Source organism: Dermacentor albipictus, chromosome 3, assembly GCF_038994185.2.
Source record: "Dermacentor albipictus isolate Rhodes 1998 colony chromosome 3, USDA_Dalb.pri_finalv2, whole genome shotgun sequence".
Taxonomy (NCBI): Eukaryota; Metazoa; Arthropoda; class Arachnida; order Ixodida; family Ixodidae; genus Dermacentor; species Dermacentor albipictus.
Genome location: NC_091823.1, coordinates 4,810,765 through 4,822,922, shown reverse-complemented (window position 1 = coordinate 4,822,922; position 12,158 = coordinate 4,810,765). Strand labels below are relative to the sequence as shown.

Sequence of the window (12,158 nt, the reverse complement as noted above, 5' to 3'; positions counted from 1 at the left end):
CTATTCGTACTCGCATCTGGTTCAGCCGGACTGCTTGTTTCGCAGTATCGTCTGCTCGCATCAGCTCTAGCTTGTTTTGGTTGGCTTGGTTTGGTCTTGTTCGCACTTGTTTTGATTGTCATGGTTTATGATTGTTTCTTTTACAATGACGAGTCTAAACAGAGGTGTCACGATGGAGAGGTTGTTGGAGACAGTACGCCACGTGTGATTCTGTACAAGACGGACCCCGAATACAAGGACGCGAAGGAGACACCCAGTACCTCATTCTTCATGTCTTTTGCACGCGGCGATGTGGCAACAGAAGGGACCATACCAACATAATTATGATCAGTAGCAACGACTTCGTCATATTCATAACACATGACACGTTAACAACTTAGGACGAAGAATGTAAATGCAGCGCCAATCTCTCGGCACACGAAGGAAAGAGCACGCGAGCACACAGAGGGAAGCAGCGGCAGAAAAGCCATCAAGCTGGCAGAAAAGCGAATTCGCTTCCCTCCTGCCCTTCCTGGCAACTGCGCTTTTCTTGCCCTCGCTCGCAACTCCATTGTAACTCCCTCACCTTCAAAGGTACGCCTCCACGCTGGCGCCGCCGGCCTGGCACCAGCTTAGCCCACTCCCTAAAGCTTCATTTTCTGCTGTTATCGGAAAGCTAGTGTTAGCCGGCGTGGGCAGTTTCATGGTCCTCACTCACTGTGTGCTTGCGTGCCGCAATATTTGATGCCTCGCACTGTTTGTGCATCGTGCTATGGTGCAGGAGTATTTGAAGAACAAGTCCTTCTTTTAAGTCAAACTTCTTTTAATTCAAACAAATTTTCGGGCCCCTGAGTTAATATTATCAAAATTCGACTGTATCAGCAACGTAAGTATGCAGGGCAGAGGTTTCTGAAAAGATCCCAATCAAGCCTGCACAAGAATAGAACACTGTTGCATTCATCATGGAAAACTCTAGGTCTCTGTAGAGATTTGTTATTCTCAGGTTATGTTACTTTTGGTAATCACTGTGCCACAGTGGCGTAGCCAGAAATTTCGTTCGGGGGGGGGCTCACTTTGCAGCTCGGCCTGCTCCTTATAAAATTAGTCGAGGGATCAATATATATATATATATATATATATATATATATATATATATATATATATATAGGCAAAGAGGGTTTCTTCAGGCTACCTTTCAAACGTAAAGAACTTGAGTGGTGCTACAAGGTAAACAGAACAAGTATTTAATTTCGACAGTTTCGATCGGTGGACCGATCTTCGTCAGGGTTTACAAAAAAAAAAACCTGACCCTGACGAAGATCGGTCCACCGATCGAAACTGTCGAAATTAAATACTTGTTCTGTTTACCTTGTAGCACCACTCAAGTTCTATATATATATATATATATATATATATATATATATATATATATATATATATACATGTATATATGTCATTCAACAACCTTGTTAATATTTTTGTACATATGCAACGAACAGGGGAAAATCTCAACGACACTTTCCTTTGTAAGAATGTATTGCGCAGGACTGTCAGCGGTTGTTCATTGCGAGTAATTGCTCCGAAATTAAAGTCGCAACAGAGAGCACATATAAAAAGCAGGAGTTCTGCAACATATACGAGGGCGAGTCAAATGAAAGTGAGCCAATTCGAATATATGACAAACCGGGTACTTTATTTAAAAGTAGTCACCATGAGTATTTAGACACTTGTTCTACAAACGAGTCGCGTAATTCCCGTATCATAAAACTCCTTGGATTGCTGCCTCAAAAATCTGTAAATGACTACACGTCATCTTTCGACACGAATCTGGTTCCCTTGAGCAGTTTCTTCAAATTTTACCAAATGTGGAAGACGCAAGGCAACAGGTTTGGGCTGCATGAGGGATGTTGCAGTGCTTCCCACTTGAACTTTGCCAGTTTTGTATTAACCACATCAGCGACGTGGGAACGGGCAATGTCGCGAAGGAAGATGTCCCCAATGCGCAATTTTCCACGTCGTTTGTTCTTAATTGCGACACGCAGCCGATCCGATCTTTCACAATATCTGAAACGATTTAGAGTCTCTCCAGGTTTAGAAAATTCGATCAATAGTGGCCCCTAACGATCTAAAAAGAAGTCAACGCTTTTCCGGCATAACTGACGGCCTTTGTTTTCCTTGGGAGCGGTGAATTCAAATGTTTCCACTGTAAGATTTGCCGTAGTGTTTCAGGCTAGTAGTAGCGGCACCATGTCATCCCCGGTCACAATTGCAGACAAAAAGTTGTTACCCTCATCTGGGGTTCTTTGACGTGCACTTAAATCTAAGTACACGGGTGTTTTCGCATTTCGCCTCCATCGAAATGCAGCCGCCTTGACCAGGATTCGATCCCGCGACCGCGTGCTCAGCAGCCGAACACCATAACCACTGAGCAACCACGGCCTTTTCGATTGTGTTGGGGGGGATTGCACGGTGGCTTTAGCCCGGCCGTGGATCGTCTTTGTAACTTTCATGTGCTTCTTTGAACAGTTTGCTACAACGCTTCTTAGTGGCCAATGAAACGCAATGTTCAGCGCATACGGAAGCCATACGGCGAATAATTTCTTTTTGGGAAACATCTTCATTTGTCAAAAACCTCACGACACCAAGCTGTTCAACTTTTGAAGTGTCGATAATGTCATGCAACCATGTTAAACCCCGTGTATGAGAGCATTAAAGAACATTTAACCTCACCTCTGCATGTCACTTGTAAATGAGATGCGTATGTGCTACGCGCATGCCTCGAAAATAATGAACCGAACCATTATTGCGCCGGGCGGGTTGCCTCACTTTCATTTGACTCGCCTTCGTACATTAGAAATGCGAAGATACGATGGAATATACAAATGTGAAGATACAGTTTGATACAAGGCAAAAAATTGTCACTGGAAACAAAGTTAACTGCGCATATACACAAAACCTCGCAACAAGATGTTTAAATATACGCATAAGCCTCCAATAAATCTACGTACCTAAGAAAAAGCCACTATATATAATGCGTCAAATAAGGCAAATAAGCAGGTTGCGCAACCACAGATTCACAGATCACAGCACCCCCCCTCCTCCCTCCACTCCCAAAATGTATCGCGTGCGACGGAAGGCGGCGCGCTTCCTCCCCGTTTTTCTCCCTTGCGCACACAAGACTCAGCCACCATCGTCGGCTCACCACCTCCCCTTCCCCCCCGCACGCTTTCACTCGGACATAGAGCATGCGGCGCGCGGTCACGATGTTATCGCCCTTGGCCTTTATTTATACGGAACATGAGGGCAACGACAGGAATGCGCCTGGAGTCTTCATAGAGCTGCTATCGCAATAATAAAATAGTATCCGGCAACTGAAGCATCCCGTCGCCCATTACTTTTCGCAAAAGAAGTAACAAAATCGAACTTTCACCATGCGAAAATTCGCTGCACCGCAATAATGTCTTCTTTTTTTTTTTTGTGGGCGGGGGGCGGCGAAAAAGTATAACGCAAAGGAAAGCATGTTGGCTACAATCGAATGCCTACTTTGGGCACCTAGTGTGGCTACCGAACGATTATCGAAGAAAGCGTGTGAAGCTTGGTCCACAGAAAACCATACGCGTACGGCTCGGTATCCTACACCGGCGAGACAAAATTTTCCGGAGTGGTTGCACTCAAGCGAACGCGTTGCAATCCATCGAGTCCCCGCAGTGCTGGCGGCGAGCGACTATGCATTGTTTCTTTTTCTCGTCTGCTAGCCAGAAAGCGTCCAAAACTCTGCCAGGCGAAAATGCAGTCGGCCAGAGAAGAACAAACGCGCATCCAAGTGCGCCGCGCGGTTATCGATGCGGCACGAGAAAAACGCATGCGCTCTGGCTGGATCGGACGCCCGCGGGTTGCGAGAACAAAAAAAAAAAAAAGAATGAGAAAGAAAGGAGAAAGAGGCTCAATATATCCTCGCGAATAAAAGTCTAGGTCGAAAAATAAGTAAGAACTTAGTTACAATGGTGGCTTTAGTGTCTTGACATGGATGCTTTGGCGCAGGTGAAAAAAAAAATGTTTATATTCTTTTCTGTGACCTGATGGCACAAATGAACCACCAGAACGCTTTGTCTCATTGGACCTCGCTGCGTGCTTTGTCAACTTGTCTGATAGTATGTTGATTTCGCTTGTCTCGTTGTATGGCCCGATGTACGACTTTAGAAAAGTCGATGCACCTTTGGCGTCAAATGTTTACAACAGCATTAAACCCAAACAGTTCCGGAATCGAAAATCACGACTTTGAAAATGTCAATGGACCTTTCGCATCAAAATGTTATGAGAACTTTACACCCACAACGTTTCAGAATTGAAATCCAAGCGCTTCGTAGATTCCGCAGCCTCCGCGAAATGCCGAGACGACCCCCCCTCGCCTTCAAAACGCCCTTGAAATTTTGTGCCCGGTGGGGCTCCTTGCGTTACGATATGTGACTCCCTATGCATGGGGTGTTGCCCCGAAATCCAGCCCGATTTAGCAATGTTCGCGCTAAAATGTCTTTTCGAGCGTGAATTAAGAACATTCTAGACAAAATCGAGCATGATTTCTGGCGCCGGGAGTTGTTTTCGTCGGCGGCACATGACTGCACGAAAAAATTTCGGGGGGGGGCTGAAGCCCCATAAGCCCCCCCCCCCTGGCTACGCCCCTGCTGTGCCAGTATGAAAGAGAGCTCCAGATGTGCATTAATTAAAAGGTAGTCCACGCTCCTGCACTAAATAAAAAGCTGTAGGAAGGGCATTTTTCTATAATACACACTAAACACCAGTGAGTAAGGTTATGGCTTGCATGTTTGCAGGAAGCACTCTTTGAACAAAGATCAGTATATTTACACAATTCTAACGCACCCCCCAGTCTAGGGTGCACCTAATTTACTTGAGTTTAATGCATGAAGTCTACGGGTTTGTGAATATTCAAAACTATCGAATAACAAATCGAAGTGCCCTATTCGATTTGAAGACTGAATCGAATAGTCATTATTAGTAAATGCGAATACCTTTAGAACACTTTTTGAATATTTGAAAACGTCAGCTGTGCCTAATTAACTACACAATTGAAGCAAAAGTACAGTAAATTTTCACCCCTGCAGGTGCAGTTTAACAGAAAACACAAGGACTTGCATGGTCCATTTTGTCTGCTGCTGAAGTGCTGATTGGCTGGGAGTGCCTGTATACTTCTGATGCACAACCCAGCCCCCAGCCAATGAGAACTTCCGCAGCAGACGAAATGGACATGTCCACTAGGAAGAGACTTGCAGAATACTCTCCTTCCCACCGGCAACATCACTTATTTAGCCATACTTAATAGGCTATATATACAGCGATCATTTGCACTCTCTGAAGAGTCCTGTGCATGTGAAAAAACTACTTGTTTGCTCCTAATGCTACATTTGTGCTTTTAATAATGCTTCATAACATGCTATGCAATGACATAAACTTGCAAACTTTAAGAATACTAGCATGTAAGCATTGTTTTATATTAATTGTGATAACGGCTGTTCACTATTGAAAAACTGTTCGATATTCTATTCAATTCTGGCACTATTCGATTTGTATTAACATTCGGTCTCAATAATCACTATTCACAAACCCCTATAAAAGTCTACTTGAAAGTAACATGCCTCCCGGTTTATAAAAGAAAAATGTAGCATGCCCCCAACATATGTGGTCAGAAAAAACAAAATGTGCAGAATTTACCTTCATGGAAGGTTTTTTCTTTTTTATAAGCTTTCATAATGACAGCGGCGTGTCACTGTTGCCATTTGCGTTTGATTTCCACAAATACTAAGCACACAGGGGAAGTATTCTTGAGCAATCACTTTTAGACATACTACTATCACTTTGGCGAGATTACACTACTCCCCATTGGACTAGTCATAGCATGCGGCCGAGAGTGTTCCTGGCACTGCGTGCAGATGGCGAGCTTGGAAAGACTTGCGAAATCTCGCAAAAGTGACAGTATCTCTGAAATCAACTGATCAAGAATACAGCTCCAGATCGTAGTCAAACACAATATACGTTCATTTTGTGTTTGACTACATCCACAGCAACCTCCACAATAATGTGCTCTGTCGCAGTAGTGTGATGGTGATGACGCTGCATCCGAAGGCTCTGATAGTAGGCTGTTGCCAATGCAGCAAACGTGGTTTTGGTTTCGCATACACATGTAACACGCAGGTAATATTCAGACATATTTTTTCACAATAAAGGTGCATGCTAGATTCGTGTAAATATGCAAAGCCTTCCCCTTCATAATGTATCAGTGTGCAAAAAAAAGCCTCATAAAACAGACACAAGTTTGGGAAAATGCATTTGATTCAGTGACTGCCCAGCATGCCTGATACTTTATCAGACAGATGACGGTTTTCTGCATCTCTCGTAAGCGATTTACTTCAAGTGCCTTCTTAATAGGCACACTCTCACTGTTCCATGATGTACCACCTAGTAGGTGGTAGGCCGGGCACTGACCCGAAGTCTTGGCACACGGAAGGACAGCGGCTCCACATTGCTGGTGGTGAGCCGAAAGGCACAGGCAAACTCCACATCAGCCACGTTGCAGGCCAGCTTGGGCAAAAAGGCCACAGCCTGGTGAGGCCCACCTGTGCACTTGTAGTGTGACAGTGGAAAGAAGTGCGGGGCATCCAAGGCAACCTCAAATGCAAAGATGGTGGAGTCACCCTGCACAACACATCACAAAATGAACTTGGTAGATGCCGTTACTTGCGATGTTCATCCACAGAAGTGAAGTAAGGGAATTACATACATCTCTATGACTCTAGTGTAATCTGAGAGACCACTTTTGATCATATGGCATGACGACTTGACCGAGTGGGAACAATGCAATTGATGCTACAAGTGAAAGCAGAAAGGACCAGACACTGTATCCTATGTTGATCACTTTCGTAGATACCGCTGAAACTGATACCGCTCAATCTGAAGCCGTTGCTCAAATGAGATGCCATGCTGCACACTAGATCCTGCAAAAGGAGCGGTTCCTTTTGCAGGATCTAGTGTGCAGCATGGCATCTCATTTGAGCAATGGCTTCAGTTTGAAATATAATTCCCATTGACGGTGCAATAGGATTATTATTTGAGCTGAATCTTGGATAAAAGCAGCACAAAGTGTACATATGACAACAGCACTGAATCATCTCATAGTCAGGCATAAGCTCCTGCTTTATTCTAGGATAACAAGGCGAGTACTGTGTGCTATTGGTCCCTTCCTGCTTCCCATACTGGCATCAGTTACATCGCATAGACTCATTTCATCATTTTTTTGCACCACACTGGCACAGATTCAATGGCAGCTATGGTTGCAAGCATCTGATTGCGATGTAACGGATTTATTCTCTTAAACATATTAGACGACCAAAGAACTCAATCTTACCCAAACTACAATAGCACATAGCACACGCAGTAAAAAGAAAACAGCAAAACTGGCCATTTGAAGTATCCACTGAACACAATGCAATATACCTGTCCAATGGAATGGTTGAATAATGAGGAGCACTACTGGCATTATAGCAGAAACTATATACGAGCTGTCGACAAAACAAGACCACAACATTGGTGCTATTAAATGTTTGTTAATAACCACCCAATAAATAAAATTCTAGGATTCTAGCACTGTACTCAGAACAGTAAAGATGATATGAAAAGAGAAATATACATGGCACAATATTTAACGAACGGAAGCTTGAAAGGGACAGAATGCAGTTACAGGAGAAGAAGAAGAAGAAGAAGAAGAAGAAGAAGAAGAAGAAAAAAAACATTTACCGTATTTATTCGAATCTAGGCCGATAGTTTTTTTTTTTCAAATAATCGTATGCTAAACTCTAGGGTCGGCTTAGATTCAAGGATTTTAAAAAATGTGCCAAGTTGTAATTGAAAATGATAAATATGGTGCATAGCTAGCGTCATCTAGAAAAGTCAGTATTGCAGCCACTGTTAGCCGTGCTAGTAGCCTACTGAAGAACATGAGCGACGTCGCTATTTTGACCTGTGTCGTATCGGCGTGCAGTGTGGCATTATCGTAATGACACCAAACAGGCGATGCCACTATAATGCCGCTTTCAAACGAAAAGTTGCCCTAGCTGCAGAGGCATCGTCAAATGTTCAAGCCAGGCAGGACTTCAGTATAGATGAGAAAAACGCCCGTCGTTGGAGGGGGCAACTGGAGATGCTTTTTGCGTGTGCCGCAATGAGATGACAGCAATATGAAAAATAAGCGCGCTATAATAGAAAGGAGCTGTTCACTGAGATCGCCCTGCATTTCACTACGAGTCGTGTTGCACTGTCTGCGCATGCATAGGCACGTGGAAGTGAGCTTGCGTGTGTCTGCAAGCACGTGTGTGGTCTGGTCTATAGCGACGAGGCTAGCACCGATGATAAAGTGGAGTGAGTTTGGCATATTCATATCAAATAAATGTTGTTTTCAGTTTGTGAACGCTGTCCTCACTTTTTTTGTTCAGCCTACATTCGAGGTAAGCTTTTTTATTTTTTCTGGCTTCGGACATTCAGGGGTCGGCTTAGAATCGGGGCCGGCCTAGATTCAAGTACTTACGGTATTTGTAGCGATGCTTTGTCCACATAGTCACTGTTACAGAGGAGAACGTTAGCCTTAGTATGAATGACAATACAAAGAGATTGGGAGTAAAATTGTTTAGGTGCAAAATTAAACGCAGCAACTTTAGTAGCCACTTATTCACTCCAAACCTAAATGTCATCAATGAATGGTAAAACATATATGTTCAACAAAGGCAATAAATTTTAGACTTCCTACAAGAAACAGTTTGCCCCTGTGTGGACTGTGCACCCTGGTGGTGGAAGGCATTGGGTGAAGTTCTTGCGCTGCAATATAATGTGAGGATGAACTTTTGACACTTGAGAAAATAAAAAAGAATATTGCCACGTAGTAGTGATGGCAAAGAACACGATAACAATACTGTGAATGATGAAACTAACCTTTATTGGGCGAACCTGTGCCCACAAAAACAGGCTACACTTAAAGCACAACAATAGTGGCGAACACAGTCGGCGATTGTTGAAATATCATCTGCCGATCAAGCACATCGGCTTTTACACACGAGTCATCGAAGGTTTCAGAGTAATCACTGGTCCCTGCATGTCGTCCAGAAAATTCAACACAATTCGCATCACACATGCAGTGTGGTTACACAAGCTTCGGCGACAACAGGAGACGGGTAAAAACAATGATAACATTCGAGAAACTGTTTATACATGCAGGTGCGTCCAGCGCTGAGCGATAACATTTGTTAGACGGCGAAAAGCGGTCACGCGAGAAAGAAAAACAAGCACAAGTGTCAATATGCTGTCCCCTCTGCCTGTCTGTCCTGTGCTTCCGATGCTTTACAGCATGGAGGAAAGAAATCATAGGAGAGGCCTCGGCTAGCCTGCCTCAGTTGAAGAGAGTGTGGCGGTAGTGATGTGGTGTTTTTCACAAAGGAGCACTGGGACTGGTGTAACAAACGTCAACGCTGCCATAGCAATCGCGCTCCTGAAGCTCTTGCTGCTGCTCTAGGCCTTTGAAAAGTGAAGTTTTTTAAGCCTGTGCCTTTCTTGCAGCACATTCTGCTCATGAGACAATGTGACTTAGGAGCATGTGTCTAAGAGTGAAAGTTGTGTTTATGGTTTATGAGTGCGAGTGTCAGCCAGCAACAGAGACAACCAAGTAATCACAGCGCAAGTCTTCGTCATCTTCTTCAACGTGTCAGAGAAAAGCACAGGAGCGCATCTGCTTCACTAAAACTGTTACAGAAGTTTCGTAGGCTTTGTTCTGACACACATTGGCAGTACACACTTCCAGCGGCTCATAGCAATGCGAGTTCAAAGCTCACACCTATTTGCTCTTGCGAGCTGATTGGAGGTGTAAAGGTAGATGGCACATGAACTTGGCTGCATTTCTGGTTTCAAAAATGTGACATCAGGGCCTCTCCTATTTCTTTTCTTTCCTCCACACTGTGCAGTGATTTAATTATGCCAACAAGCACAAGTATACACCCTTGTTACTGCCCACAAGGACCCATCATCAAGATGTGGTGGCACTAAAGGAGCAGTAGGTTGACACACACATCCCACATGGTCTCTACTCTGCATGCAGAAAAGGCAAAGCGCACCTTTCCAGAGAGAAACAGTGTGGAGCTGTCCTCATCGTAGAAGGGAATCAGTATGGATGGGCTGACATCGATGCCCTCTGTCATCAGGGGCGCGGAGAGTGACCTGGCTTCATAAAGACTCACTTGCCGCTCAGAGACTCTGCAAAAGGCACAATATCATCGCTGCAGCTTGGCCACATGGCTAATCATTCACAAGAGTGCTACGTGTGCAAGACACCGCAAGAGTGCCAAATGTGAATGCAATTCCTGCCCTGGCACAGCGCGTGGGCCTTTAATGTGCCGCAGTTACTGCCAAGAAAGCATGACGACAACAGCCAGCTAACTTTAGCATGCACATTGTTTGGCAACAGAATGCTTTAACACATTCTGTCAATATGCATGTAGGTCAAAGTACCAAGACAGGCTTTCTTAGAACAACACCTGTACATACCTACCAACCTGGTGAGATAAAAAATCGGGAGACTTTTTATTCACGCCAACAAGAGGGGGGGGGGGGGGGGGGAAGGGTCATTCAAATTTTTAGGCAGTGTTCGGCGAGTCCTTCTGCAGGGACCTTGCAGTAGCAGACTTTTATCACTTCAAAAATTTGTCGGAGTAGCTTTGCTCAAAACATGGTCCAGACTGACGGCCCTTCACTAGCAGCAGGTGTTGGAGGGTTGTGTTGCACATCGATGAGCGGAATTCAGTCCTAGTTTTTCATGCTGTGCTAAAGATACTCACACACTGCGCAGCTATGTGTTATCACAATTAAGTCCAGCATCACCTTAGCAACTCAGTGAAACATGTTTTCCATCAGTGTTTTTCATTTTTCCAACCATAGACCCCTGCACATCCCACCTTTCTTCACTCAGAATGTCCTCTGGAAAACTTTACACCTGTAGAGTGGCAAACTCAGCTTCGAGAGCATCTAAAGTGTCTTCAGGGGATTCATTGTAATCTTGGGGCAGCAGCAGAGGGAAACTCTGAATAAAGAAACGAAGACTCGAAAGCGATGCCTGTGAAATAAATTTCAAGTTGGCCACCTCCACATTTCTCAGAGTTGCGTCCACATCCATAACGCTTCGCCTCGTCACATTTCGGAAACATTTTCCGTAGAAGAGGCCCAACGTGGTCGCTGACACTAAGGTGTAGGCTGTGTTTGGCGAGGAATCCTGTAAACAGGCACTCGACACGTACGACACTGTTGTCGCAGTTGTTCCGGAGAAAGTTCACTATGTTGTCTTGCTGTTCAGCGGTGTGAACATAGCTTTGATGCTTCGCCGTAAAAACGTGCAGTTTGAAGTCGCCTTTGCCACCGTGAGGCACGCTGACATCGCATCTACACGTTGTACAAAAGGCAATATGTCCTCCTTTCCTTGATGTCATAAAGCACGGAAATTCAGAAGCGTGAGATCACAAAAACTTCTGTAAATACCTTTCCTTGGGCTTTGATAGTGCCATATATGGCATCAAGCACACGAGGTTTCTAACTTTACATGGTGCAACACACACACGGCCTAGCCAACACACAAACAGCAGTAACAACGCACCATGGAGGAATGCACGCATGAAATGCAAGAGCTACACTGGCTCTGGCTTAGGTTTGCTTACTAGGCACCACAATCGGCTGCTTAGTCTATGATACCGATGGCGCTAGTGCAGCCGTTGTGGGTGATGCTGACGATTACGATGTGGCTGCAGATTCCGTGGTGCCGGTTTTGCAAAAACCATTATGGCACGAACAGGGACTACTTTTCGGGAGATATAAGACAGTGATCGTACAATCAAAAAGTTTAGTAAAAAAATCTGGAGTCTCTCGGGCGAATCGGGAGGGTTGGCAGGCATACGGGTCCATGCAATCGATACCATGTTAATATCACAGCTAAGTTGAACCAGCAATATTCCAGAAAGAGAAAATTTGCAGTTTTAGAGGGATTTTCATGTAAAACTGCAGGGAAAAAAATCTATGCAAGATTGCACAAAATGCAATGTTGATGCAACGTTTGAGTGCCAATGAGGGAAGAGTAAACAAAA

General features: G+C 44.5%; 1 protein-coding gene across 2 annotated transcripts in view; it reads right to left on the bottom strand.

Moving 5' to 3' along the window:
• pod1 (coronin pod1) overlaps positions 1–12,158 on the bottom strand; it is a 126,759-nt gene that overhangs the window by 23,431 nt on the left and 91,170 nt on the right. For both annotated transcript variants that reach the window (XM_065454335.1, XM_065454336.1), the window contains exons 20-21: positions 10,146–10,284; positions 6,478–6,687 (exon numbers count right to left, since the gene is read on the bottom strand). In XM_065454335.1, the coding sequence (XP_065310407.1) occupies positions 6,478–6,687; positions 10,146–10,284 (349 nt within the window). The remainder of the gene's footprint in view (positions 1–6,477; positions 6,688–10,145; positions 10,285–12,158) is intronic.